The 27,132-nt window shown below is 27.5% G+C and overlaps 19 protein-coding genes across 19 annotated transcripts; 12 read left to right on the top strand and 7 right to left on the bottom strand. All coding sequences in view use genetic code 6, as the record gives it.

Annotated features, from left to right (window-relative positions):
• Positions 1–136: 136 nt before the first annotated feature.
• SS50377_20959 (uncharacterized protein) lies at positions 137–676 on the top strand (the record flags this gene model as incomplete). The annotated part of the gene is made up of 1 exon (XM_067904896.1): positions 137–676. One exon carries the CDS (start codon positions 137–139, stop codon positions 674–676), a length of 540 nt encoding a protein of 179 aa, XP_067768378.1.
• Positions 677–689: 13 nt separating this feature from the next.
• SS50377_20958 (uncharacterized protein) lies at positions 690–1,556 on the bottom strand (the record flags this gene model as incomplete). Its single annotated transcript, XM_067904895.1, has 1 exon — positions 690–1,556. The coding sequence occupies one exon, from the start codon at positions 1,554–1,556 to the stop codon at positions 690–692; it is 867 nt and encodes a 288-aa protein (XP_067768377.1).
• Positions 1,557–1,624: 68 nt separating this feature from the next.
• SS50377_20957 (uncharacterized protein) lies at positions 1,625–2,554 on the top strand (the record flags this gene model as incomplete). Its single annotated transcript, XM_067904894.1, has 1 exon — positions 1,625–2,554. One exon carries the CDS (start codon positions 1,625–1,627, stop codon positions 2,552–2,554), a length of 930 nt encoding a protein of 309 aa, XP_067768376.1.
• Positions 2,555–2,832: 278 nt separating this feature from the next.
• Positions 2,833–3,372, top strand: SS50377_20956 (uncharacterized protein; the record flags this gene model as incomplete). The annotated part of the gene is made up of 1 exon (XM_067904893.1): positions 2,833–3,372. The coding sequence occupies one exon, from the start codon at positions 2,833–2,835 to the stop codon at positions 3,370–3,372; it is 540 nt and encodes a 179-aa protein (XP_067768375.1).
• Positions 3,373–3,518: 146 nt separating this feature from the next.
• SS50377_20955 (uncharacterized protein) lies at positions 3,519–4,766 on the top strand (the record flags this gene model as incomplete). The annotated part of the gene is made up of 1 exon (XM_067904892.1): positions 3,519–4,766. One exon carries the CDS (start codon positions 3,519–3,521, stop codon positions 4,764–4,766), a length of 1,248 nt encoding a protein of 415 aa, XP_067768374.1.
• Positions 4,767–5,068: 302 nt separating this feature from the next.
• Positions 5,069–5,611, top strand: SS50377_20954 (uncharacterized protein; the record flags this gene model as incomplete). The annotated part of the gene is made up of 1 exon (XM_067904891.1): positions 5,069–5,611. One exon carries the CDS (start codon positions 5,069–5,071, stop codon positions 5,609–5,611), a length of 543 nt encoding a protein of 180 aa, XP_067768373.1.
• Positions 5,612–5,618: 7 nt separating this feature from the next.
• SS50377_20953 (Actin related protein) lies at positions 5,619–6,392 on the bottom strand (the record flags this gene model as incomplete). Its single annotated transcript, XM_067904890.1, has 1 exon — positions 5,619–6,392. The coding sequence occupies one exon, from the start codon at positions 6,390–6,392 to the stop codon at positions 5,619–5,621; it is 774 nt and encodes a 257-aa protein (XP_067768372.1).
• Positions 6,393–6,439: 47 nt separating this feature from the next.
• SS50377_20952 (uncharacterized protein) lies at positions 6,440–8,176 on the top strand (the record flags this gene model as incomplete). Its single annotated transcript, XM_067904889.1, has 1 exon — positions 6,440–8,176. One exon carries the CDS (start codon positions 6,440–6,442, stop codon positions 8,174–8,176), a length of 1,737 nt encoding a protein of 578 aa, XP_067768371.1.
• On the bottom strand, positions 8,167–8,952 carry SS50377_20951 (uncharacterized protein; the record flags this gene model as incomplete). The annotated part of the gene is made up of 1 exon (XM_067904888.1): positions 8,167–8,952. One exon carries the CDS (start codon positions 8,950–8,952, stop codon positions 8,167–8,169), a length of 786 nt encoding a protein of 261 aa, XP_067768370.1.
• A 97-nt stretch (positions 8,953–9,049) lies between these two features.
• Positions 9,050–10,615, bottom strand: SS50377_20950 (Lecithin-cholesterol acyltransferase; the record flags this gene model as incomplete). Its single annotated transcript, XM_067904887.1, has 1 exon — positions 9,050–10,615. The coding sequence occupies one exon, from the start codon at positions 10,613–10,615 to the stop codon at positions 9,050–9,052; it is 1,566 nt and encodes a 521-aa protein (XP_067768369.1).
• Positions 10,616–10,774: 159 nt separating this feature from the next.
• On the top strand, positions 10,775–11,344 carry SS50377_20949 (uncharacterized protein; the record flags this gene model as incomplete). Its single annotated transcript, XM_067904886.1, has 1 exon — positions 10,775–11,344. The coding sequence occupies one exon, from the start codon at positions 10,775–10,777 to the stop codon at positions 11,342–11,344; it is 570 nt and encodes a 189-aa protein (XP_067768368.1).
• Positions 11,345–11,658: 314 nt separating this feature from the next.
• SS50377_20948 (uncharacterized protein) lies at positions 11,659–12,042 on the bottom strand (the record flags this gene model as incomplete). The annotated part of the gene is made up of 1 exon (XM_067904885.1): positions 11,659–12,042. One exon carries the CDS (start codon positions 12,040–12,042, stop codon positions 11,659–11,661), a length of 384 nt encoding a protein of 127 aa, XP_067768367.1.
• A 78-nt stretch (positions 12,043–12,120) lies between these two features.
• SS50377_20947 (uncharacterized protein) lies at positions 12,121–14,745 on the top strand (the record flags this gene model as incomplete). Its single annotated transcript, XM_067904884.1, has 1 exon — positions 12,121–14,745. The coding sequence occupies one exon, from the start codon at positions 12,121–12,123 to the stop codon at positions 14,743–14,745; it is 2,625 nt and encodes an 874-aa protein (XP_067768366.1).
• A 495-nt stretch (positions 14,746–15,240) lies between these two features.
• On the bottom strand, positions 15,241–16,341 carry SS50377_20946 (uncharacterized protein; the record flags this gene model as incomplete). The annotated part of the gene is made up of 1 exon (XM_067904883.1): positions 15,241–16,341. One exon carries the CDS (start codon positions 16,339–16,341, stop codon positions 15,241–15,243), a length of 1,101 nt encoding a protein of 366 aa, XP_067768365.1.
• Positions 16,342–16,389: 48 nt separating this feature from the next.
• SS50377_20945 (uncharacterized protein) lies at positions 16,390–17,124 on the top strand (the record flags this gene model as incomplete). Its single annotated transcript, XM_067904882.1, has 1 exon — positions 16,390–17,124. One exon carries the CDS (start codon positions 16,390–16,392, stop codon positions 17,122–17,124), a length of 735 nt encoding a protein of 244 aa, XP_067768364.1.
• A 23-nt stretch (positions 17,125–17,147) lies between these two features.
• SS50377_20944 (uncharacterized protein) lies at positions 17,148–20,897 on the bottom strand (the record flags this gene model as incomplete). Its single annotated transcript, XM_067904881.1, has 1 exon — positions 17,148–20,897. One exon carries the CDS (start codon positions 20,895–20,897, stop codon positions 17,148–17,150), a length of 3,750 nt encoding a protein of 1,249 aa, XP_067768363.1.
• Positions 20,898–20,967: 70 nt separating this feature from the next.
• On the top strand, positions 20,968–21,507 carry SS50377_20943 (uncharacterized protein; the record flags this gene model as incomplete). Its single annotated transcript, XM_067904880.1, has 1 exon — positions 20,968–21,507. The coding sequence occupies one exon, from the start codon at positions 20,968–20,970 to the stop codon at positions 21,505–21,507; it is 540 nt and encodes a 179-aa protein (XP_067768362.1).
• A 646-nt stretch (positions 21,508–22,153) lies between these two features.
• On the top strand, positions 22,154–23,290 carry SS50377_20942 (CHY zinc finger family protein; the record flags this gene model as incomplete). The annotated part of the gene is made up of 1 exon (XM_067904879.1): positions 22,154–23,290. The coding sequence occupies one exon, from the start codon at positions 22,154–22,156 to the stop codon at positions 23,288–23,290; it is 1,137 nt and encodes a 378-aa protein (XP_067768361.1).
• A 449-nt stretch (positions 23,291–23,739) lies between these two features.
• SS50377_20941 (Sodium/potassium-transporting ATPase alpha chain) lies at positions 23,740–27,048 on the top strand (the record flags this gene model as incomplete). Its single annotated transcript, XM_067904878.1, has 1 exon — positions 23,740–27,048. One exon carries the CDS (start codon positions 23,740–23,742, stop codon positions 27,046–27,048), a length of 3,309 nt encoding a protein of 1,102 aa, XP_067768360.1.
• Between the last annotated feature and the right edge of the window lie 84 nt (positions 27,049–27,132).

Here is a 27,132-nt window from a genome sequence, read left to right as displayed (position 1 = left end):
TGCAATATATAATATATGGATAAGTTATAACTAAGAAAATAATATCCTTATGATACTAGATACAAATAATTCAAAAGTAAAAAAATATATATTTAAGATAATTATATATAATACAACTGTGTTAGAATAATTTTAAATGCGCGCATGGAAGGAATAAATTAAAGATTATGAGAATACAAGAAACAAAGTTGTTTAATTAGCTCCTATGTAAAAGCCATATCGTCCTATTTAAGCATTAACGAATCCCGTTACACACCAATTTTATGACCAAAAGGTAGAATAAATTGTTAAAACATAATAACAGAAACTGGATACAGCTTAAATGAATATTGCTAGAGACAAGTAAATAAGACATTAAGGTGAATTTAACTTTGTTGATGATCGGTCTGCATACACAAAAATTAGACCTTAACCTGTACCGAAGCAGGTTAACTATGATTTCACATAGCCACATGTTAGAGATAATGGATATAAACCTGAGATACATGTATAGCGATCTATCAAGTAAAATGAATCGTCTTTAGTTCGTAGTACATTTAAAAATTTTGTAGACACAACTCTACCCCTGTTTGGCGGAAAGACACGTGGATTCCCACACCAAGGTTGCAAAAAGCCATATTTATAAAAATATGATGATTGTACACGTTTCCCATTAGGATATGTTGGAGTTGAGTGACTATCAGTTAAATTCACTTTTTAAATTTAAAATCTGGTCTTAACCCCATGCATAGCATTTAACTCGCTTTTTCGTGAGCATCGTACATTTCAACTGGAAATATTCTTTAATCGTTAACAAAATTTTAAATATCACAATATTCAAAGCAATCTCCATATTTTTCTAAATATTAATCTATTTTTTATAACGATGGCGGCTTCAAGGATATAAAATTGCGAATATTATTTTTATCAATTATATAGGCTCTCATTTCTTCTAATGAAAATGCTAATATTTAATTTTAAGGCAATAACTTTGATTCAATAGGAGTAAGCTTTGGGAAAATCCATGACGATTAAGATTTTAAGTCATCAACTTTAAGCTAAGATAAAAATGTATCATGTGGTGCCCAATAATATTCTGTAGTATCAGTTTAATAAACTTATTCTATCTTATTAAACTTGTATTAAAAAAAATTTAAGTCCATACATAATCCTATTAATGGAATCCAAGCATGTTACCATTCCTATGCTTAAATATTATAAAATGACATTAATGCTAAAATATCTCTTATCATTCTAGGTGGTCTTCTGGTAAACGATATTTCAATTTCTGATATAACTTCGGCATAACTATTGAGTGATTGCTACTAAATATCCAAAAAATCAAGATAAAATTAATCCACCGGATGAATCCATTACGATTTACCTGATTGTGGAACATAATACGTTCTTCCTTATTTCGATGTAGAAACCTATGTATCAAAACCAATAGGAATTACAGCATTAAGAGATTATTAAATGATCCAGTCCTTATCTTTATCATACTCTAAATCAATGTCAAAAAATTAAGCTAACTAATAACTTAAGGAACTCATATCAACGTCATATAGTGAAGTCATCTATTTATAAAATCTAACTATTAATATATTTATTTAATATAATAATATTATGTTTCCGCTTCAGTTAAATGCAAGTAATTTTTTATGAAAAGTAAGCTAGGAAGCTGTATGGTATTACTATTGATGAATAAGTTTGCCCATTAAAATTAGAAGACAAACAAAATTTAGCACTCTGCATTCCAAAAAGAAAAATTTTATAAAAAATATTAAAATTATCTTCTTTGTTGCCAGGGAAAATTGTTATTAACGACATATCAACATATATTGCAGTAATTTAATATCCCGAATGCTTAGAAGAAATGACAGAAAATACGATTACTGATAGTATACCAGATATCTAAATTCTATTTGAATTTATTCTTAAATAAAAGCTTGTATTAATTATTCCAAATATTGACATTAATGCAAAACAAATAGTAAGTAGTTTATTGTACTAAAAATTTGGAGCAGTATATGATAAATCCAATAAAAGTTCAAAATGTGGATTTATATTTAATAACTATAATTAACTAGAGTATTGCCTAAATAGTTTAACTGGTAATGATCAATAATTATTGGTTTAAGAATTTGATATTACCTCAGAATCAGAAGTATCTATTGTACTTTCGTCTCTTTTTGTAGAGAATAGAGCATTGTATACTATTGATGAGAAATACGAGCCTACCTAATATAATATTACGATAGAAACTTATCAATAACTTTTAGATTAACTAACAAATGACTGTTTCGATAGCTATTTGCTTAAATTTAAAAATATAACATTAGATGATGTTATTGCAGAAGAGATAAATGTATATTATGAGAAATTAACTTAACGATATCAACTAGAAGCAATTGCCGAAGTAGAAAATTTTATTAATTTTAAATGCTTTGATTTGGGTATATATACAGACTACCATAAAATTAATCCATCATAAAGATATGCGACAAAAATTAGTAGCTTAAAACGTATAGACTATTTGCATGATACTATCAATAAAGAATTTTCATAAATATGATTAAATGTTATTATTATATAATATCCTATATTGTTGTTATATGTTTGTTATTGCGGATATCTTTATTCTTAGAATAACTATATTTAACTGCAGCTATATAACTAAGATCATAATCAGACTAAGCAATTAAAATGTCTTTGTAGAATTAATATACTATAAAGTTCATGACTATATTATATCAAATGCTACTCACTTATATATTTTATTAATGTTTATTATTATTATATAAAATTTAAAAATATTTTAGTAGTATCTTTAAGCTTTGACTATATGTAAATATGTTCTAAAATTATTATTAATAACTACGAACGAAATAAATACATTAAATGGAGAACGAATTTTTTGACGCCTGCAAACAAGGGAACTGTATTAAAATACAAGATCTTTTACCGTAGATATCTAGTAAACGCGAATCTCGAGAATTTTATTTTCAAGGATTTGCCGGCATACACTATGCTGCGTATTATGGATAACTTGAAGCTTTTTAATTGCTTTTTGACCATCAAAAACATATGAAAACTATTAACGAGATAATGGTAGTAAGTAAATAACATGATTATATTCATTCTTTACCTCCAAAATTAAACTGCCTGGAGCTAGCTATAATTAATGCAAAATTAGAGGTAATAAAATATATTTCCACTATATTTTAATAAAATTATGGGCTATTTTTAAAAAATAAAACATAGAAAAGACGACTAATTTAGCTGTTGCAAAAAGGGAATAATTAAATTTAGAAATTTGTTTAATAAGAAATATTAGAATAATTCAAGGTATAAAAAGTGAAAGATGGTAGCTTACTTTGTGAATTTTAATGATTATTTACTGATATTAATTAATCTTGTATAAAGCTTATTGTTTTTACAGTAATTAATCTACGTAGAAATATACGAGTTTATTAATAATATTATGTTATTCAAAAAAATATTATATATATTATATATAATTATATATAAGACTGAAAATGAGATCTATTTCATTAAATAGAAAGCCTCAAATATATCAGACTTACACTATGGACTAACTTATTTCAATTCCATATGTCAGATATAGATAGCTTAATTTCGCGAGTTTCATTATAAATTTATAGTATACAGATATGTAAAAATTGTCATAGTCGTTATCATTTTTGAAACAGTTTTCACCTAATTTAATTTAACAAAACTTATCTTAGAATCCTATATTTATAGAATACATTTAATCTTTTATACTGTAGTTTTATTTACTGGTAAATACTCAAAGTATTGATGATGCTCTTATTTTTATTAACAACGTGTTAGACACGTCATTTAGAAAATAACTTGTAACTAATTAGTTATAGTCTTAAATTATACTGTTTTTTGACCATTTCTTCGTACCATCTATTAAAATTTTTAGAAAAATTTTTAACCCTTCATAATTTAATTATTTAGAGTCTAATGAGTTTTAGCTACTAATTTATAATAAAATATAATAACCTCATCTATAATCTTAATATTGTGCCATTGAGTTTGTAAATTTTTACTATGATCGAATCACAACTGAACTTAAGACAAAATTGATTGACTTAATAATCGCAAATATAAAATAATTTAAAGATTAGTTTTTAACATGCAGTTCTTTAAATTTTTTACTTTTATATATTTCATAGTTTGAAATCAATTTAAATAGTTTAGCATAAAGTCTTACGTAATAAATTGATGATTTTCCATTAGAAACCCTATAAATCATAGAAGTTCATACTCAGAAACAACCTTAACAACTACTTTTTGCATCATTAGTTACTAAATTACAACAATTATTACTACAATAAAAAGCTGATATTAAAAAATTAACACTTTAGATACTGATTAATTTTACTTAAAATTAAATTTTTTAAACATTATTCACTACACCAAAGGATAAAATTATATAATTATTAAAAATAAATTCTAAGGATATCAATGGTCTAGTATTATAGTTTTTGAGGGAACTTATAAAGAACTTTGATTATTATCTAGAATATGATGATTATTAACTTGTATTGAAGACAATTGATAGCGGATTACGAAATAAACGAAAAATTGTTGTTGTTAATGGTATTGAGCTTTTGTTAACTATTTGTGAGAATGATAATGAAATTTTTAGTTTGCTATAAGACCTGGGTATAAAAGATCTTTCCGAACGTATTTAACTTGTTTATGGCGATGATTCCAATATTAATGAATGTGTATGGTTGAAGTTTTTAGAATGATTCAATTCTATTTGATATATACACACTATTCTTTTTGACCAGTAGAATAATAAAATGTACTCATAATTAATTTATTATTACTGATATTATTGTACTTTCTTTAACTTATGGCATTTTAAAAATAATTTCTTGATTAAATTGATAATTATTAAGTAAATAATAATATTTATAAATGAGAATGAAAAATAATATATTATATTGGAATTTTAATCATATAAGTCCTTTTTCTACAGTGAAATTTATAAAAATCTATTCAATATTTTATCAAATAATATATAAATAAATACGTATTTGTCAAAAACATGTCGTCAGATGAATATTCTAGTGTATCAACAGCTTCGCAGCGACCAAAAGTAAAAACTATTCTACAGAAGAGAGAACACCAGAAAATTTCTATTAAAAACTATTCACACTCGCCGAAAGATGCCTTACCAATATTAAATAAATAAGATATAAAAGCTGACTTAGAGAAAATATAGAATGAGCAGAGTTAAACAAATAATACAAGAATGATGTTAGATTCATAAATTTCAGTTGTAACAGAATTAGACGATTCAAATATAACTATCTCTTACAGAGATTAATTATCGAGGATTATTAATTCTGACTCTGGTGAATACTATTCAGACGAATATATTGAGACTGAAGAGGAGGAAATCATAATTACAGGCAAGGAATAAGTTTATGCCTAGATTTTAGAAAATTTTTTAGAGAGCAGGTTTGACATTAAGCATATAACTGAAGTAGTCAGAGATCTAGAAAACAGAGTATAATCAATATATGATAATGCATTATATGTTTTACTAGCATAATAACGTAAATGGTATAAATTATATAAAAAATGAGCTAGTTTCACCACTCACTCCAAATCTAACCCCTTTCAATAGTCTCTTAAAAATTATCCTAATTAATACCTTACTGCCCTTAAAATTGGCATCCTACTCCTACAGCTCCTCCTAACCATGCGTGGCAACACCTTTCTCTTCCAGCTACGATCCGAACACCTGGTAACAGTGCCGAAATCCTAAAATCAAATCCTGTAGTCAAACTTCCTCCTCCAGTAATAATAACGTCAATATTCTTTTAATAACTCCTCAAATTTACAATCTGTGCTTTAATAACATCAATAACAGTGATAGGAATATCTGGATATTTGGAGTATCCAGGTAATTCTGGCCCACCGTCGCTTATTTAATGTTGAGGAAAATAGTCTAATTTTTGCATTTTACGAACCTACCCATCGATAGATGAGTAGATTCGTGTTGATCTGTGACCAAAATCTGCAATAACACAAGTTGTTCTATTTGATGACCAAAGCAGAGCTAAATGGGTGGGATAAAGGAAAATTTATCTCGAATGAGTAAAAAATAGCGGTAAAAATCGAGCAAGTGCTTGCGTTTGTATGTACTTTGGAATAATAAAAATGAGTGGTAAAGAAGAAGAGTCGGGGGGTAGTTTTTAAATAATATGCTCGGCCAAGTTTTCTGGGTTCGTTGGAAGCGTATCCTAAACAAAGCTGGATGGATATATTTAAGGACAAGGATCTGCAGCATATCCAATTTTGATTGAATTAGAACCAATATCAATAACAACAGCATTTTATGCTTACTAAATTTATAGAGCCATTTTCAACTAGGTATTCACATATTATATATAGGTAGAACTAGTTTTTAATGGAATTAAATTATGAGTAAGATTTGTTGCTTTTTGCAGAGCTAGATTTCACAAACTAAGTAAATTTCATAAGCTTTTATCCATAAAAGTTTGTTTTTGATAATCTGGACGAGATCTAATTTATGAATACAATTCGAAAAGATATTAAAGGAATTATTCATTGTTCATCGTCTGTGATAGAGTAAGAGCTGCTGCTTAATTTATAACAAGACGATTATACATTATTTACTACATTATCTTACAACGAAAATGTGCATTGTTGTTATGCAGTTACTTATCTTCCTGATTTTATGAGTAAATAATTATCTAAACCAATTTGTCTATTGTATGTCACAAAGAATTATGATAAACTTTTACGGTATGGCGACAGTATAAGCTTTAGTTTAATTTAGCTTAATTTAGCTTGCAAATTTTTATCAGTGCATTATTATCGATAAAATGCTTTTGATTATTTTTTTTACCTAATGGAGTATTTAAAAAAGTGTAGTTAAACATAAGGATGTGTGTAATAAATATAAAATAAGGCAATAGGAATATATCGTAATCACTTAGGATTATTTATGAATAAAATTCCAGTTTTATTATAGTTTTCGGATGACTTGTTCGTTAGAAACATACTATCTGATAATATTTTTTATACCATCAATATTAGTAGGGATAAAAATAGTAGCATTTACTAGAGATTGTAAGATGGTGTGGATGCAATTTTAGATCCATAATCTTTATTTGCTTAAAGATCTCTATTTGAGATTATAGAAAAAGAGTTTTTGAATTTTCTTGAGTTTCAGCTAAGTATTATTTACAAGTTTTATGCATAGCCAATATTTTTATTAGAGGATTGTGATAAAAATATTCAGAACTATAGTTAATCTACAGTTAATGATAATTAAAATATAATTTATTTTGGTGATTTTGCGTATTAAAAAGAAATTTTAGATTAAGAGTTTTTAATTAATTATAACATCAATATATAAAATTATAAGCAAAGTTTAAATTATCAGTTATAATATATTAATTTTGAGAATTATTCATCGAACTAGGAAAATATGCTTTTTTAAAATGATTAAATTTTAGTTAAGTATCCATTAGACTCTAAGTTATTTAATAATTTATAGCTATGTTAATTGTTTCCCTATATTAATCAATTTAAAGTATAAAATAATGACACATAATTATTACTAAAATTATTATTAATTAAATAATTACTTTCTCCAAAAATTTTAAAGCCATTAATTACATGTTGCTTAATTGGTGTTTCACTCATTGTTTGTTCTGATTCAAAATCATTTTTGGATAAATTTGGAGATGTGTTTTCTTATTTTATTCCATCAAAAACTAGGATACATTGTCATTTTACGGAATCGGAGCCATAGTTTATATTAAGTTCATCAATTTAGTTACCTAAAAATCCCAAAACAGTCACAATTTTTATTAATTTTGAGTATTAAAAAGCATAGTTCTATGGTTATTCCTAATCATGTAAGTTTGCTGATGCTTTTTGTTAGATTAAAAATGATATATCTCCAAATATTTTCTATTTCTAATTGGATATATTGTTTTATAATCTTTATATTGACTCGTTCAATAGTTAGGTTAAAAGGTAAGAGACTGAAAGATAAATTGTATTAAATATTGCTAACTTATCCACAAAGTTAAATTTCTAGGTCTATAGAAAACTTTGGGTTTATGACAAGCTAAATCTGACTGAAAATGAATTAAATTTAAATCATTAATGAATAGACTTAACTAATATCTAAACTTTTTCGTTTGAGGTCAGTCTTTGTAATTACTAATATACCAGGTCAATATTGCTATCCAAAGCATTATTTGAAGCTGCTAATTACTTTATTTATTCTAATATTGCTTCATTTTACTATTTAACATCTAAAAATTCATCTTAGCGTGCTTTGACATCATTCACACTGTTTAATTAAGATTAATCACTTAGCTACTACTCTATTTCCAGTTATAATGTGATAAGTGATTATTTTTAGGCCTAAATTTACTTTAATAATAAATCAATCTATGTTTAATTTCTAACTTACTAGTTTGAAATAACTAAGTTTATCTAGACTCTATCATCAATCAGAGATTAAAGACTACGATTCTAGACATTGCTAGAGTTTCTACCTTCTAGAATTGATAATGCAGTTTAAGGAAAATCGTTAAGAAATTATAAAATATCATCTTAAATATTAAAATTTGCAAACGATTACTTAAGTATATTAACATTATTAATATAAATAGCTAGTTCTTAGCGCAATGAATTTATTGTTTCGGAATCTAGATGTTCCTCATTTATATGCTATGAATAATGCTTATCTTCGGTTTATGATCTAAATTACTATTTTTAGTAATACGCACTCTATGTCTTATTAATAATGGTAAATACTTCTTTCATGATAATAGTCAATTATTGCTTAATAAGTTCTAATTCATCTTCAGTCTCTTGTTTTTCTTTATATTTTTACGAACAAGAATCACAAGATGCACTATCCATCAATTTGGACATTTATAAAAAAGAATATGCCTTTAATATATATAGTATAGAAATTTAAAAATTAGAATATTTTTGTAATGGTAATGCTTTAAATATTAGGATAATTGAGTCATTTATTCCACAAATCTACTACTCTAGTCACATCATTGATACATTCTTTATTACGAATTAAATTCAAATGTGTAACATTTGGAAAAATTGTTCCTTAATTCTTTAGGCCATTATTCAATTAGCTTGTCAAAAGTACACTGCCGTCACCATCTCCATACACTACTTTTCCTTATTTAAATCTAAGATCAGAAATATATTTGACAGAATCAAAATAAACCAATTATGGAGTTTTTATGCCAGATCCGCATATTGAATAAAATTTGAATTTATTATCAACTTTAAAGTTCTATCTTCTAAAAGTCTATTAAAATTTAAACATAGGTTCAACAATTCCAAAAACAAATTGTTCTATAGATTTATTTGGATAAATATCATTGTAAAAATCAATAATCGATCTAGTTTCATCTGCTATCCATTCTAAACCATTTGGTCTTTCGTTAATATATGCCTCATATGATGATTATTTATAAGAGTTATCATTAATTTATGATATATTTTTAAAATTATTAATTTCAGTTTTTTCTGGTATTATTTAAACACGATTTAACTAAGTAAATTAAACTAATCTATTGCTTTTTGCAGATTCTAAATCGAGATCATATTCAGGTTTAAAAAAGTCAGAGGCTGAACTCATCTTCGACACATATGATTCTTTTTTAAAGTTGGTTAATTTAGGAATCTATATTTTTTGTTTTAAAAATTGCTTAAACCTATTAATCCAGTATGAAACACGATATTAAACTTTTTCAGGTTGACGTAAAATTTATTTTAATATTGACATTATAATATCATTAGAGTCTGTAATAATCTTGACTTGTTTCCATAACATAAAATCTTCTAAATCTAAATCTTTTATTCTTTCATCATATGTTGCATAAATACATTATGTAACACCTTCATGTTCAGATCCTGGCATAAGAGCTAGACTCATCCCACTGTTTCCCCACAAATATCTAGTACTATCATCAAGTAGCTTTGCTCCTAAATTATAACCTATTAATGGTAAAAGTAATGTTGTGCCTGTAGCTCCATCAAATGGAGCTCCAATTGCTATAAATCCAGAAATTAGTGAATTTATTTGATCTGATTTTGATTGAATAAGCAATTTAGTTTAAAGAGCACCCATTGAATGGGCAATAATGATAGGTGGAGTTTTAAATGTTTTCAAAAACGACACTAACATAGATATCTAGATATCTGATGATGGTAATTGTAAAAAATCATAAGTATAAGCTTATAGATCAGAATTTTTAACATATCCCATTTTTATTAATTTATCAATTAATAAATCAAAACAATCGATAAGATTGATACCTAGAGCGTTTAATAATGGAGATTTAACGAGTTTATCGACTGCTTACAATTAAGTATCTGCCTAATACTGATTACCAGTCCAAGATTCATACCTAAATGTATCTTAATTGGTTCTACCAGCTAAAAATGATAACACGTTGTCTTTCAGTTACATAACTTAACTGACCTTTTTCACTGGCCACACAACTCTACTATCTGATTTTAATACTGTTCCAAATATTCCATGGATCAGTACTATTGGAGTCCTCATTATGAAGTTTTTGATATATTTTATTTATATATATCTAGCCCTAACCATAGTTTTCATAGTTTAAAAACCATAAACGTTAAAAAATACGTTTTGCTTTAATTTATATTATTATGTATTTATATAAACTTTACTTTTCCACCCGCATATTTTTACCCATAAATGTCACTGATGGAAAAATATCGTATTATGACGAAAGAAATACTATCACGCTCTGCCGACCACTCCAACCTCCTCCAGATTCGTTAAAACCAGCAGAATCTAACTCATAAAATCAATGACTAGATGATATTTTCATCGGCGCCGTTTGTGTTCCGTGCAGATCTCTCAAACACGCTGAAAATGCTCAGAAACAGCAATTTTGATATCTAGCAACGCTTGGATCATTTAATTTCAGCGAATGCAAAACGTGAAAAGCGAAATTAAGCAGTTGAGGAAAAAATTCGTTTTGCTGTCGCAGATGCGATTTTAACACCTTTAAAAGAGGAACTATTAGTACTGCAAAATGTGAATAAGCGAATTCAAGACAATCTTTATGCATAAGAAGGAGAACTTTACGAGGCAAATATGGACTGGAAAAGAGCACGCCGAAGTGCTAAAGTAGTTTCAAGAGAAGCAATTTTAAAACAGGTATACAACATACGGGAGAAGATGGAAGGCGAAATTTTGCTAGCTGGATAGGAGATTCAGGGAATTTAGGACGAGCTTGAGAAGATATAGGAGCAGAATTGAAAAGTTGTGGTTTCATACATTTTTGAAAATGTTGTGTTGTAGTTACATACAGCAATTATTGGTATTTTATACATCATAACTTAGTAATACAAAAATTGGTAAAATTTTGGATTGAATTAATTAAAATGATGAATTATTAAAGAATTTATATTATATTTTGTTAGTTTCTGCGCCTTCTCTGGGGAGAATAGATGTTGAAGTTGTTCTATACTAATATAATTAATTAAAAGTAATTTTTTAATAAAATACAATAGTAATATAAATTAATGTATTCACAGTGTTTTTTCGCTAAGAAAAAAGGTTTTAGTAAAGGGTCATATAACTCTCTTCCGCAAGATTTTTACCTATTTATTATTAATAACTACCATACTCTCAACTTGTTAGTAGTTTCTTTATTAAACTTCTAACTACTTATTCACTTGTTTAATAAGTATAATAAGCTAATCTCTTGATAGTTCTAATTTCCCATATAATAATTCCACAGGAGATAATTTTTAATTTTTTGTATCATCAGATAGGTCTTCTAAACTTGGTAAAGCGTTTGCTGTTTCTCTAGTTTCAAAAAATTCGGTAGTTTTTCTTATAAATGATTAGCTGTTAAGTTTCTACAATCCATCCTTCTCCTTATGACCACTTCTAATAGACGATCGCCGTTCTGACCATATAGTTAATGGCTAGCTATGTATATTTTCATCCATAGTTTGTGGAGCGGAATAAATAATATAGATAGATATTATAAAATTATTCTAGTATACTCTAATCCCACTTCATAGAAAATGATTTTTTCCAAATTTGCATGCAATGCTTTTGATCCTATAGAGAATATTGGTATATTTTCTTAAAAAAAGTCCCTTAGTTTATAGAACTTCAATAATCCAGAACTTTCTACCATAGTGAGTATCCCTGGTACTATTATCGACTCTTGTATTTTTAACTAGATAATTGTGACTATATATTAGTCCAATGGATTTTTATTTTGCAGGAAAAGTTCATTACTTGGTTCTTTTCTCTAAAATATTAATTTAAAACTGAAAAGTGCGACTTCTCCTACAGTTATTTTCTTTTTATTTTAAGGGTAGCTTAATTTCATTGTTTCATCATCATCAGGAACTCTATTATATAATCAGGTCAAGAATACATTTAACCATATGTCAGAAAAAAATTTGGTTTTCAAATCTGTAGCTTCTATTGAAAACTTGATTTTTGCCGTATAAAATGAAAAAGCGATTAAAATTAAATTAGAAAATGATAAAATAACATTATAGCAAGAGATTAATTTTCCTAGCTCACATGTTATTTCCTTTAACGATTGTCTTGTTTGCTTTAATGGGAAATCATATACTGGAGATCTATAAGAAACAGATTCATTGCTTATAATTCAAGAAAATGACAGTAATTATTAAGTTAAATATTGTAGCTATGAATTTATTTTAGATAATACTTAAACCGCGTATTTCAAAAAGCACAGTATTTATGGCATATCTTTACCTTTATAATCTTAGATTTAGCCTATAAATCCTCATCCGTATAAGTTAAATGGATAAGAGCTAACAATTAATGACGAATAATTTAATATAAGTAAAATTATTTAGGCAGTAGATATATATGATTATGATTAACTAGTAGATATTCATTAGTTCTCGTTTAATTTAGTTATATTGCAATTTCTATATAGGGATGAGTACTATATGATTGTTTTCGATACTAAATAATAAGAATCAATTATATTGAACATTTCTTAGACATAATTAAAGTTAGCTTCGTAAACTTAAATTTTCACATGTTTAGACGACATAAAAGATAATTTAATTATTTATAATTAGTATTAAGTAATTAAAAACTAATAGCCTATTTATTAGTATGATGCTGATATTAGTTCATGTTATTTAAACAATGAGGATATTGTAGTTGCAACTTATTTACATAATGTTTCATATATCTATTAAAATTATGAGCTAATATAAAAAATTGAAGGTGATTAAATAATATCAAGCTCGATAGTTAATAATAATATGTATGTGGCAGTTTCAATTACTAAATTATATGTATTTAACAATAATATATAATACTTTGATCCACTTGAAGTAGCTAATAATGAAATTATTTTAGTTATAAAAGAAAAAATATTTTTATGTTCCTTACATCAGATGCGAGAAGTTAGATCTATTTTACTTTAGGCGTTTTATTAAATTGACTTATTATTACAAAATAAAACAGTAGATTTATCTTTCCTAGAGTTTATTTAAAATTATGAGATTACCAGACATATTTACTATTTAATATTGAAATCTGTTATTACAGATGAATTAAAATAAGAACTTATATCATAAATTTTACCATTCATTCCAGTAGATTTACTTATTTAGTATATTAGTGGTATTAAGAAAATAACCAATGATATTATTATTAAATCAGTTTATTCTGCGTTTAATCGTTCATCAGATTTTTAAAAGGTTTTAATTTTCAAATAAATGTAATTTATTTTATAAACAAAACCACCATCTGGATTTGATGAGATACCAACACATTAAATTGAGCCAACTTAAATGTTTTTACCTACTCTTATATCGACTTTGCTTATAAATAAAGAGTTTAAATTAGGAATATTTTTATCTTTAGCTTATGGATACCAACTTCCAAATATTTTAAATACTTTTTATGGATAATTTAAGTTAAATTCTAAAAAGCAGAAGAAGTTTTTACAGTAAGTTGCATTTAAAATAAAAGTTATAGATATATCGACAATTGACGTATCAAACTCGTAATAGTAATTTTTAAAGGCATTTTTTATTGCATTTTATGAGCTTTTTGGACTAAATCCAATTAGTGGTAAAATTTAAACATAAAAAGAAACAAAACACAACTAAAAATTTGTTTTACCTAAAAAAGAATTATTTTTCATGCTCAAATTTACTCCTGAAGCATTGATTTATTTTGCAAAATTTGAAAAACTTTTAATTAGGACTATTTACACCTCAATAGATTTACCATAAAATTAGTATCAGTATAAAGCAAAATAGTTAGAGATATAGTAGGAACCTATTGCAGCGGTTTAAACATAAGGAATGAAAATGGAAGTCGCAGATGATGACGATGATGATTGGGGTGTATCCACTAAGAAAGTAAAGTTTACTATAAAGAAAAAGGCGCAAACTGAATAAACATAGAAACTAGTTGCTCCGTCTCTCATACCAACAATCATACCATAGACTGCAGTTCCTGTATAAGTTTCAAGTTAAATAATATTACCAGAACCTCCTATATCTATAGATAATACTCAATAAGACTCTGCAGATTAATAATATTCAGCTGTTGCATTGTCAGTACCTGACAATAATGAAAATTAGGATGAGTGGGGTAGTAATAATTGGGATAATAACTTCAATAATGAGCAAGAGTGATATTTCTTAATTTTTTATTTCTAATCATCTATGTTACACATATTGATGGCTGTTTTTTTAAGTACTATTATAGATATCATAAGTGATAAATAAAGTATCTAATAATTGCAGATATATAAATATTTTATAAATATTAATGTTTTCTTATAATATATTAGGTTTTAATTTAAGATTATAACAGAGTTTCAATTGATTAGGTAGTTTTATAACATTCGATTTAAAAATAACGTTACTTATTCATAATTATCGGTAATTACTGTATCATAAGATAAATAATTTTTACTGTTGATACAACAGAAACCATTTATAGTAGCTATAAATGAGCTTATAGTACTATAATAATGTATTAGAACTATAATTAAAATCGAAATTATAAAAGCCCATACTTTTTATAGAATAATGTACGTTATATTTCACTATAATCTTGATATGGATCTTTCATATAATATATTAGAGATGGTTCTATTGATTTGATCCTGATCTAATCTAATATTTTCATACTAGAACTTCTAGTAAATCATCACATAATGCACCCACACCTATTCCAAAATTATCTTTAAGATCTAATAAAACTTCTTTAAGCCCTAAAAATATAAATTCATCTAAATCGGTTTCAATTTAATTGATGATAGCCTTTAAGACGGCCTTAATATATCTATCATCATTACTTTCGTTTGTTAGCTTGAGATTTTTAACTAAACGCTAGCATTCCCCTCCATAGTTTTCTGCTATTAATGCAGCAATATTTCTAAGATTTCCATGTTTACTAGTAAGAAACTATAAAGAAAGTTATATTTCAGTCTTAGACGGTTCTTAACTATATAATATAATGTATAAGCAAAGCTCAACAACACGTGGTGAGTGGTATGGAGAAAGTAATTATACAACATCTATTTAAAGATTTATCCCTAGGGTTTATAAACCAAAAATACACTGCAATGTGTTATAAGATAAGTCTGTCTTAAGAAAGTTTTATAATGGTGTGAAATCAAAAATAAAAAATTCGTTTAGAGGAGTAGAGAATTACAAAAGCTATTAGAGAATTAGTAACTAATAATTTACAATTTCTTCAGTATTATTTTAAAAGTTAGTGGCAAATTTGAAAAGATCTGCCTAATAATCAACAATTACGTGTTGATTCAATGAAATTTGATAAAGGATTTCATAGAAACTTATATCCTACCTTAAAGTCGAAAGATCTACTTACAGAATAATATATGCTTATTCCAGTGTATTTTTTAGATTACATAGCATTCTTGAAAGATCTAATTAATAGATTTTGTGGAGCTTAAAATTTAGTAAGATTTCTGGTCTATAATAAGCTAAAGAAGATAATATTGAAAATGCTACCTCATTGTTATAATTTAATGAATCATAATATACTAGAAGTGAGTTGTACACTAAATCTTAAATGTTTTCAGCTGAGGCTATCCGAATAGGGTCTGATTTTAGCTCATTAAGAACAAACTATAGTGATTCAGAAAAATTAGGCTCGTTTATATCCATAGATAGTTAGGGTATATAATTTGAATCTAAACTTAAACTAATTTAGGGATCAATTCTAGGAATTTTCACATTTAGATAAAACTGCCTCATTTTGATATATAAAATATGTTATAGATACTTATACTTAGATTTTATAAAATGTCGAAATAGTTAGATTGTCCATAATGTTTTACTGAAACAGCATAGTAAAGTTATTTATCATAATAACTGATATCAGAACATTAAACTAATGATTTTATGAAATAGAGTATTTTATCTTTGTAAAATATTTCATATAAAATTTAGAACTCTAAATAAATCGACTTAATACCACCAACAGATAATGATACATTCGTGATAGAACAACTTGCAACTAAAGAACTTTTAAATAAGCTTGAGAATTATTTTTAGAAAGAGAAATTTCTCACTAAACTACTTGGCTAAAATAATTAGTAATAGTTAAATCCTGTCATTGATTTTTATAGTGAGACGAAAAAGGTAGAAGATTATCTTTTATTATTATAGGCTAAAGAATAATAATAAACATCTGATTTAATGGCAAGTTTAGAGAAATCTATTTAAGTTTATAAAATGAATCTTGCTGACGTATCTCGATCATATGCAGATATAGAAGAACTATAAGCAAATCTGAAACAACTTTCTATAGATGTAGAAGAAGAAAAGCGTAATAACCACCAAGCTATTGAATATCGTACAGAATAATATCTTAAAATAGAGTAAATCAACCTTTAAATTTAATAGGAAAATTAGAAATTCGAGAGGAATTAGGAAATTTAGTCAAAATTGAAGACTGAAAATTTATAGAAAAAGAAATACCTTTTAAGTTTAAGATCATAAGTAAAGCAAAAAATGTCTACTGTTGGAATGATGTGATACTATTTGTAATACTGTAATTGTCACTCTTCATTATGAATTCTGGCAAGCTACAATGAGATTCTCTTCATCAAATTATCACTATTTTAGAAAACTTCATATATTTCATTATCGATTTGAATAACACTTCTAGCTACATTAATGTTAATTTTAAGCTAATTCTGCTTTGTTCCGTAAAAATTCAAATAAATATAGCTTAAAACTTTCTCTGTTAATAATCCATGAAGGGTTGTGATAAATATTGATTTATCAGATTGAGAGAATAGTTTATTAATTAATAAACAGGAAATTCCGAGAAGGTCTTTGTTACAAGAGAATAACTTATCGGAGGAATTAAATTCAATATGTTATTTTAACACTGTATCATATAGATTTTGCAATAATAAAAGATCTGTATCTGATATTTTATCTTAATTTAATGCTTATTAAATTTAACTAATGAAATAGAAAAAGTCGATTTCTTACGAGTTATCAGACCCAGAAAGCGATACTTTATCTCTTAATTGACTAATTCTATTCAATAATAACTTAACATATTCATCTGGAGCAATGAAACTTAGCAAACTATTATCAAACGGTTTCAAAACAGCATAATACAAAGGATGTGATTGAATATCAACATTACAGCAGAAATTAGTGATATTTAACAAAAATATAATTTATAGTAATATATCCTAAGAAAACTAATATTGTCCACTAAGTAGGCTATTTCCAATACTCGCAGAAACACTGCTAGTTAAGAGTTAAATATTCGACTGATATTCTTCCCCGTCTATATTTTATAAATTAGCAAATTATAAATTAACAGTCTCTGAATAATGATAAAAACAAAGCATTTTAATTTCAAATAATTAACTCAATAATGCCAATGGAGAAATTTGTTTATTTATAACCTCGCTAACTGTTTAAATAGTAGTATTGAACTCTTCCTAGTTGGCTTTTTCATATTTCTGTGTTTTAATATTTTTTTTAATTTTATGCAAAATTAATACGAATTTCTATTCTAAATCATAAACTAAAGATGCCTTGAAGGGCTTCTAGATAATTTATTTAAATGCCATAGTTATCAATTAATATGCATATACAATTGTATTACTGTTAAAGTCTATTTCAATGAATTGCTCCAAAAGAACAATAAAAAAGAAAGAAAGAAGATAGATAGTCATATCATTTTGAATATTAAAGAGTATCTAGTATGCAAATTCTAAGCTACCATCAAAAATAGATTAAAATACATCATATATAATTTACGAATCAAATTATGCAAATGGGTTCATTTTATAATTTGTCATGATTGTTATTACAAATTTCAAGATATTTTAAGAAAGTAGTGGTTCCAAGTCTTATTTTTATAATAAATTAAAGCAATTTGCTATTTGAATTGAAAGAAATTATTAGATAGAGGGTGTTGCATTATTCTTAAGTATATTAAAAATAATCTCTATATTTTGGGACTTAGATGTTATTTGTTACAGATAAATATACAGCTAATTATAATACTAATATGATGTATCATTAATAACCTTTAGTACATTAAATGCATTGTCAAGATCATAGTTAAATATTTTTAAGAAATTGGAATAAAATTATTACATTGAAGGTTGATAAAATAATTAATCCAGGTCTGTAAAAATACTAAGTAATGCAGTAGCAGTAATTTTATTATTAACCATAAGCATTTAAAATTTATTAAAGATTTATCGATACACAAATAGTTATTGTTAATAGTTATTATTTGCAACTTCTTTGAATCGATTTGCTATAGAAATAAATTACTCAATAATAGTAAAATCAATGACAGGGGAGCATAAAATTTCCAGCCACAAAATGTGTGCTTAAATAATAATCTATTCTAATTTTTAAGAGTTACTGTAATTGTATAAATGAACACTATTGGTTATTAAAATCTCTTCAATAGTAGCATTTGAAACCTGGTTTATGAATGTATTAATTTAAATTAATGCTCTAGTAATAAAATATTTAGGATTACTTAAATATGCTAAATATACTTAGTCAAATGCATTATCAAATGTTAGTGTAACATTATTTAATGGTGAATCATAAACAACTTTAGTCAGAATATCAGTAAGTCCTTTAAATACCTAAGCAGGTGTCTATTCACCCAATATTGTATCAACAAGACAAATTTCTTTATTTCCAGTTGAAATATTTTTATAAAGCGTGTTCATTTATTCATATATTTTCCCTTAAAATTAATTATGGAAATTAAAATAATTTTATTATAAATTTTGAATATAGCTTTCAATTGTTTATAACTTAAGAGTTCTACTATTTGACATAAAACTCCTAGTTTATTCTATATTATGATTTTATGCTATTGATAAAAGCTGTAATATATCTAATCCAAAAGCATCATTAAAATCATAAGTATTGACTGATTATTATAATATAAGTTATAACACTGTTTAATTAGAAGAATATTAGGTGGTAAAATCAATACTAGAAAGAGTTGACGTCAAAAATAATTTCATATCTTAAATTGTCTAAACAACCTTAATTATTGATAAAAGCTATGTATCTAAGTTAATATTTTAGCCATTTCTTTTTACAATATTTGTATTTTTGTCAAAGTTATTGCTATCTATAATAGAGTAAATTATATTTTCATAATATTTATTTAATTTTTCGCTAGAGTGGTCTATTTAAACTACCAGTTTGAGTAAAATATCAGTAACTGTTCTAATAAATTATTCATTTACTTCATATTATTTTGCGTATAATATCTCATATGGTGATTCGTCTATGATGCTATCTTGATAACTATTTATATAATAGTCATTTTTTATCATTCTGAGATTATTAATTACTTGTACCAAATAGAATATTTACATTTCTAAATCAAATTCTTAGGTGTCGAGCCAATCTAAATTATACTAAGAGAAATTTATTTAAATCGCTTTGTCGCTGAATTAGTTACAGACTTCTTATCTAATAGTCATTAATATATTGTTGATACCATCAACCATTTAAACGTAAACTTGAGGTTAGATTTTCATCTTTTTGGCGCTTTCATCTGTATTGTTCTCTCTTTCGTATTCACCAAATGGACATTAAACCACCTACTATATTTTAGTTTTTTAAATTTAATTTTAATCTTTTAAAGATTAAAAACGTTTAAAAAATTCTTGCTTTATCTTTGAAAAATGAACAATTAATTACTAATTTTAGATTGAATTCATAATTTCGTTCCTATTAGTAGAGTGAGAAAATTCTAGCACTGGAACTGAGATAAGAAATTTAGTTAATGCAGGATTTATTTTTTAGACTGATGATATTGCTATACATTTACAGAAATTTAGAGTTGAATTTTGGTTAAGATTCTATGCCTAATTTAAAAAGTTAAGCAGTGTAGATTAAAATTCAACAACAGAAGCTTCACACCATATTATAAGTTCTACTAAAAAAACGAGATATTTCGAAGTTAATACTTCAATTTACTGCTTTTCAAGGGTTTATTATGTTGCAATAGATTTTAATGTAAGAAACGGAAAACTCTATTCAAACTTAACTGTAGATAGATGCTTATGCATTTCTTATTTATACGTATTATTATTCAACGCTACAGAAATTAATTATAAAATTTCCGACGAAATTGAAATAAATGCCAAAAGTGGAGGAGTTTATTACTAAGAAGATTATATGCCGCCAAAACTAGATGGTTATTACATACTTGGTGCTGCTGGTGGCTACTTTTTAAGCAATTCAATAAGCTTTGATGATAAGCTACTTGGGGATAATTCTTAGAATTTCATATTTTAAGAAGTGAAATTTTATGTTTACTATATATTATAATGATAATACTTAACTGGTATACAAAAAGAAATGGGTAACTTGCCTTAAATATTTTTAGACGAAGATGACGTTTCTGAAGCATTATCTAAGCTATCGCCTTCACATTAAAGAGTAGCAGGTGCTTTATCACTTACACATTCTAATATTCCTATCGCACTTTGGTCTCATCAGTATATTGATTCTTTTCTTAAAACTGTAGCTGCTTCTTCACCATAAATATCATATAAAGCATTTAGAGGAGCAATATCATCAGGATCATTTGTTCCCTAACTTATTTCAGATTTTGCTTATCTTTCCACAACAAACGCTTATGAGTTTTCACATTAAGATTTAAAAAGTCGAATAATATCTTCTTTATTTTCCAATAAATTTTCTACTATATCTGCATTATTTAGCGGAAATTTTTAAAATCATGTTTCTTAGCAACTTTAGTAAACAATTTTTAGCTAAGTGGTAGGAAAAGGCTTTGGCTATGGTGTTGAAGCTGGTAAGTTAATTGGAAACTTGTTTTAGTTGATAGTGAATGAGGCTTAGAGTTAAAGGTAGGAAGATTTAAGAAAAATTATCTGAATATTGTACTTTAATATTATGTATTACAACAAGCAAATACATTATTAATAAATAAAAATTATTCTTAACAATATAACAATATTTATATATAAATTTTAATATTATCGTAATATACATCATTATTTTATGACTATATGAAAAAATTCTACAGTTTGAAAATATATTAAAAATACGATTAATACAACCTAAACTGTTGCACATAAACCAGATTATGGTATTAGTCAGTAAATACCAAATAACAATACACAACAGTGTTATTTTCATATACTGCTGTAATATGTTGTATAATCACTATAATATTAGCCAATTTCTAAAAAATTAATATTAACTAACTTTAGTAGCAACTGCTTATAATAACATAAGCTTAGCATCCATTAATATTTTCAATAATATTGTCAAAATATACTTTTAAAAGCAAAATTATTTGTAGTAATATTATATCTATTATTATATAGTTTTAACTAATTTATTAATTTTTGTTAGAATGCCCTACAGATTCACAGCGTAGCTACACTGCGACTAGCAAAAATTAGGAACCTTCCCATACATGTTCACTACAGATGATGAACAATCTAATGTTAACATTTAGAACTAACTTCCACTATTTCCTTTTCATTATTTCAACTAAAAAATATCGCTTCCACAAATGATCAAAAATTTTAAAAAAGATACATTCACCTAGAAATCGTAATCTATAGGAAAATTCCATTCCTCAAACATCGTTTACGCCACAATTCAAAAGCATCATATTGACTCAAATTGCCCTCATTTCATCTCGCACACATCGCTTAAATGCAATACTTGCGAGTCGTTCCACCCCTGTATTTACTGTCATGACGAGACCCCCTGCATCGAGTTTGACTGCGATTTGATCCGCTGTGAGACCTGCAAAACGGTGCAGAAACCCTCTAAATCGTGCGTAAATTGCAAGCAAAAATTTGGCAATTTTGCATGCCTGGAATGCATGATTTTCATTGATAATACGGATGAATTTCGAATTTTTCACTCTAAAAGGAGTGGTAAATGCGTAAAAGGAGTGGAAAACGAATTTATATTTTGCGAAAAGTGCCTGAAAGACATCGAAATTGATTTTTATCAGTCGCACAATTGCATCATTTAGGAGGAGGATTTGTGCTGCGTTTGCCACGGTGAATTCGACCAAATCGTCAACTTTAAGACCGTTTTCAAGTGCAGGCATTACATGCACTAGTGGTGCTGGAAGCAGGTTGGGGACAAGTGCCCGCTGTGCAGCAAAGAGCTTCTGTTCGTAAAAGGCAGCGAAAACATTCAAAATGAAGCGTTTTTGAGTGTTCTCATAACGCGCAGCAAAGGCGAAGTCCAAGAGCTCAAAATTTTTGAGTGCGACGTTTGTGGGAGCGCTTTTTAGGACTACCTGCCGGCGTGCTGTTGCTAGGCTTTTTGCAGAAGCTGTGAAGTAAAAGAAGTGGAAAATTGTAAGGAGTTCATTAGCTACCAGGACGGAAGGGAGATGATTAGACGCAGCGGGCAGGTACAGATTTTGATTTTCAGGTGCTAGGAGTAGGTTAAGAGTATTTTCAGGGAAAAATTAGAAAAATAGGCATTTTGGGACTAATATAATGAGGTTTGTGATGACAGGATGGGTTTGTTTTTGGATTACTGTAATTTAGACGATGCTTTAGTAACTTGGTAGGCCGTATGCTTGCTGCTGAACAAGGGCTATAACGAAGTTGATGTGAATTCTGGGCTTGGGCTGAAAAAGGAGATCGAGATCTGCTTGGCGTAGATAGGCGAAGTGTAGTGATGGTGAAACTCACGTTGATATTAGAATTTATTGGGATCGCAGCCCTGTAGCCAAATTGGTGGTTAAAAAATAATTTATAAGGTGTTAAAATTTAAGGAACTAAGTTTGGAAAACAGTAATGTGATAATGTAGAGTTGAAAAATATATATATGCAAAATGTCCACTATACTATTTTCAAATATAATAGTTAATATCTTTATATACATTATTACTATTTTTATATTATGTATGTTTTAAATTAATAATTTAGTTGAAGCTGATTTTACATTTTGAAACATTTATACTAAATTACGTGAATATTATTAATAATTGGGCTTATATATAAGTACTATTTCGGTATAAACCACAATTTATAAATAGGCATAATCTCTAAGAAATACTATATAACCTATAAGTTTTTTAATCTTTCTCGATCTTTTCCAATCTTCACAATAACCACTCCTATCAAAATGAACCCAGATAATCCTGATCCTTTGTCAATATAAATTGCTACTAATGTTTCTAGGATATCTATGGAAATTGATACTGCTTAGAAAAGAAAGTCAATTGATATGGATGAAGTTCAAGAAGAAGCTAGAGTTTTATTAGGCACAGAGTTACATCTTATGCCATTAGATAAACTCTAGGTAGAACTAGATACTGATTTGGTAAAGGGTTTAACTTCAAATGAGCGTAAACTGCGCCTTAGTCGTGATGGTTTGAACACTTTAACCGAAACAAAAGGAACCAATCCTATCATTAGACTTCTTTTGACTTAAGCTGATCTATTTGCTATTCTTCTTTGGGTAGCTGCTATCGTCTCTTTTGCCATGTATGGTGTAACCATATCCTAAGGTCACGGCGAAGTACATAATTTATGGTTGGGTATTGCTTTAGCATTCGTTAATGTTTTCTCAGGCTTATTAACCTTTTTCTAGGAATCTAAGAGTAATTCGATTATGAAAGGTTTCAAATCTTTAATCCCCCAGGAATGTTTAGTATTTGAAGATGGTATTATTAAAACCGTTGCCACTGATACGTTAATTGTTGGTGATATTGTAAAAATCAAAGTTGGTTAGAAATGTCCTGCTGATCTTAGATTGCTTTCTTAAAATCAGTTGAAGATTGATTTATCCTCATTTAATGGAGAATCAGAGCCAGCTGCACGTAAAATAGAAAATACTGAGACCAATATTCTTCGATCTGCTAACATTATTTATTTTACCTCTAACATTATGTAAGGTGACGGTATTGGTATTGTAATATTTACTGGTGATAATACTGTTATTGGTTAACAAGCTAAAAATGTTACTTCTACAAAACAACCACCTACTCCTATTTAAATTGAAGTATAACGTTTTGTTAAGTATATCTCGATTCTTGCTATTTCTCTTGGTATTATCTTTTTCGGTTTAGGTATTGCACTTAAGATCCCACCTATTGATGCATTCGTATTCGGCGTTGGTATTATTGTAGCCAATGTTCCTGAAGGACTTTCATTAACTATTACTGTTGCATTAGCACTAGCTGCTAAGCGCCTATCTCAATAAAAAGTGCTTGTTAAAGAATTAAAATCTGTTGAAACCTTAGGTTCGATCTCAGTTATTTGCTCTGATAAGACAGGTACTATTACTATGAACTAAATGACTGCATCTCATACCTTTTGCAATAATAAGGTTGTTAAACATTAAATTTAACATGCAATGGGAAGTTTCCTTTTTGGTACTGAATTGCCATTGGAGTTTATTAAAGTATTATCTCTTAATAGTAAATGTGATATGGATTAAACTGATTAGGAGACCAATAATCTCAAGGTTAGACTTATGGGTGATGCTTCTGAATAGGGTATCATGAGATTTATGAACAGCTGGTTAACTTAAAATTAAGAAAGTATCAAAAATGATAAGTACCCTATTTTGACTTACAGAGATTAATATCCTAAGAAGTACGAAATTCCATTCTCCTCTGTGTACAAATTTTAACTTTCTATCCATGAAACTGAAGACAAGAAAGCACTTATCACTCTGAAGGGTGCCCCAGAACGTATTATGGACATTTGTGATAAAGTTTTCATTGACGGATAGGTTGTTGATTTCACCGACGATCACAAGAACACTACTTTAGAGGCTTATAACGAAATTGCTTCTTTCGGCGAGCGTGTTTTAGGATGTGCTTATTCTATTGAAGAACTTCAGACCGAAGAATACACTTTAGATGCTGATGATGTTAAGAATATGAAATTTGTTTTCGTTGGTCTCGTATCTTTAGTTGATCCTCCCAAAGAAAATGTTACTAGATCTGTCTCTGAGTGTTATGAAGCTAGTATTGGCATTACTATGATCACTGGTGATCACCATCTTACTGCCACTGCTATTGCTAAAGAAGTTGGAATTCTTAATGATTCTATTGACTACTATACTGATGCTAATGTTCTTTTAAGAATAAAGACTTCGAATGAACTTTCTGAAGCCTAAGCCTAGGAATAAAATTTAGATGATGAAGATATGCAGGCTAAAACTTGTATCAAGAAAAAAGCTGAAAAGAATCCGCGTCTTATTTCTGAGAAAGAAATTAAGTATCTTCCTTAAATGTAAAAAGAATTTATTCCTTCATCTCCTGCTAAAGGTGCTGTTATGACAGGTAATGTTTTAGAAGTATTGACTAACGTATAGATCAAATATATGTTATCGTAGTATTAATAGATTGTTTTTGCTCGTACTACTCCTGAATAAAAATTAACTATTACTCAATGCTATTAATCACTTGGAAGAATTGTTGCCGTTTCTGGTGATGGTTTGAATGATGCTCCTGCTTTAAAGGCTGCTGATATTGGTGTCGCTATGGCGTCTGGTTCAGAGGTTGCTAGAGAAGCTGGTAATATTATTTTAATGAATGACTCTTTTGCTACAATCGTTGATGGTATCAAAGAAGGTAGACTTATTTTTGAAAATTTGAAGAAAGCCATGTCATACACTATTACTTCTGCCGTTCCCTAGATTACTCCATTCTTGCTTTTTGTTATATTTGGATTCCCTAATGCTATGTCTTCCATCTTAATTCTCCTTATTGATGTTGTTACTGATGTTTGGCCTGCCTTTGCTCTTGGTTATGAGAAGCCAGAAAGTGATATCATGAAGAGACCTCCTAGAAATAAAGAAAAGGATAGATTATTAGACGGTCATTTAGTTTTCTTTGCTTACGGTTAAATCGGTTGTTTATAAGCTTTAGCTCTTCTTGCTACTTTCATGCTAACTGTTAGAAGAGAAATATTTAAGTATTATCCATGTGCTAAGTATAGTGGAAATATTTTTGTATCGTTAAGCCATGATGATTTCCCATCAGTTACATTAACGAAGCTTTTAACTGACGCACAGAGTAGCTGTGCTTTCAACGGCACTTATCCTAAGAATGTTACCGATTAAGCTGGACTTGCTAAATTCATCTTTGAAGTAGGTCAGACTGCTTCTTTCGTTTCTGTTGTTGTCATGTAGTTTGTTGATGCTATTATTTCAAGAACTAGGATTAATTCTATGTTCACTTAAGGTATTATCAGTAACCCTATGCTACTGTTAGGTTTATTATTCTAGATTATTATTTGCTGCTTCTTTACTTATGTACCATTCTGTCACACTGCCTTTGGTACGAAAGCAGTTGATGGTTTAGCATGGACATATTGTCTACCATTTGCTGTACTCATGTTCATTTATGATGAGTGCAGAAAATTCCTATTGAGAAAATATGGAAAGCAAAGCAAATTCTATAAGATTATGCATTGGTGATAGTGAAACATATTCTATTTTTCATATTTTAATACTATATTATTTTCAGAGTTAATCATTCAATAATGTTAATAAAATTATAGT

The sequence above is a fragment of the Spironucleus salmonicida genome, chromosome 1, assembly GCF_000497125.1.
Source record: "Spironucleus salmonicida strain ATCC 50377 chromosome 1, whole genome shotgun sequence".
Taxonomy (NCBI): domain Eukaryota; phylum Fornicata; order Diplomonadida; family Hexamitidae; genus Spironucleus; species Spironucleus salmonicida.
The sequence above is the reverse complement of the archived record's forward strand: the minus strand, read 5'-3'. Positions and strand labels throughout refer to the sequence as shown.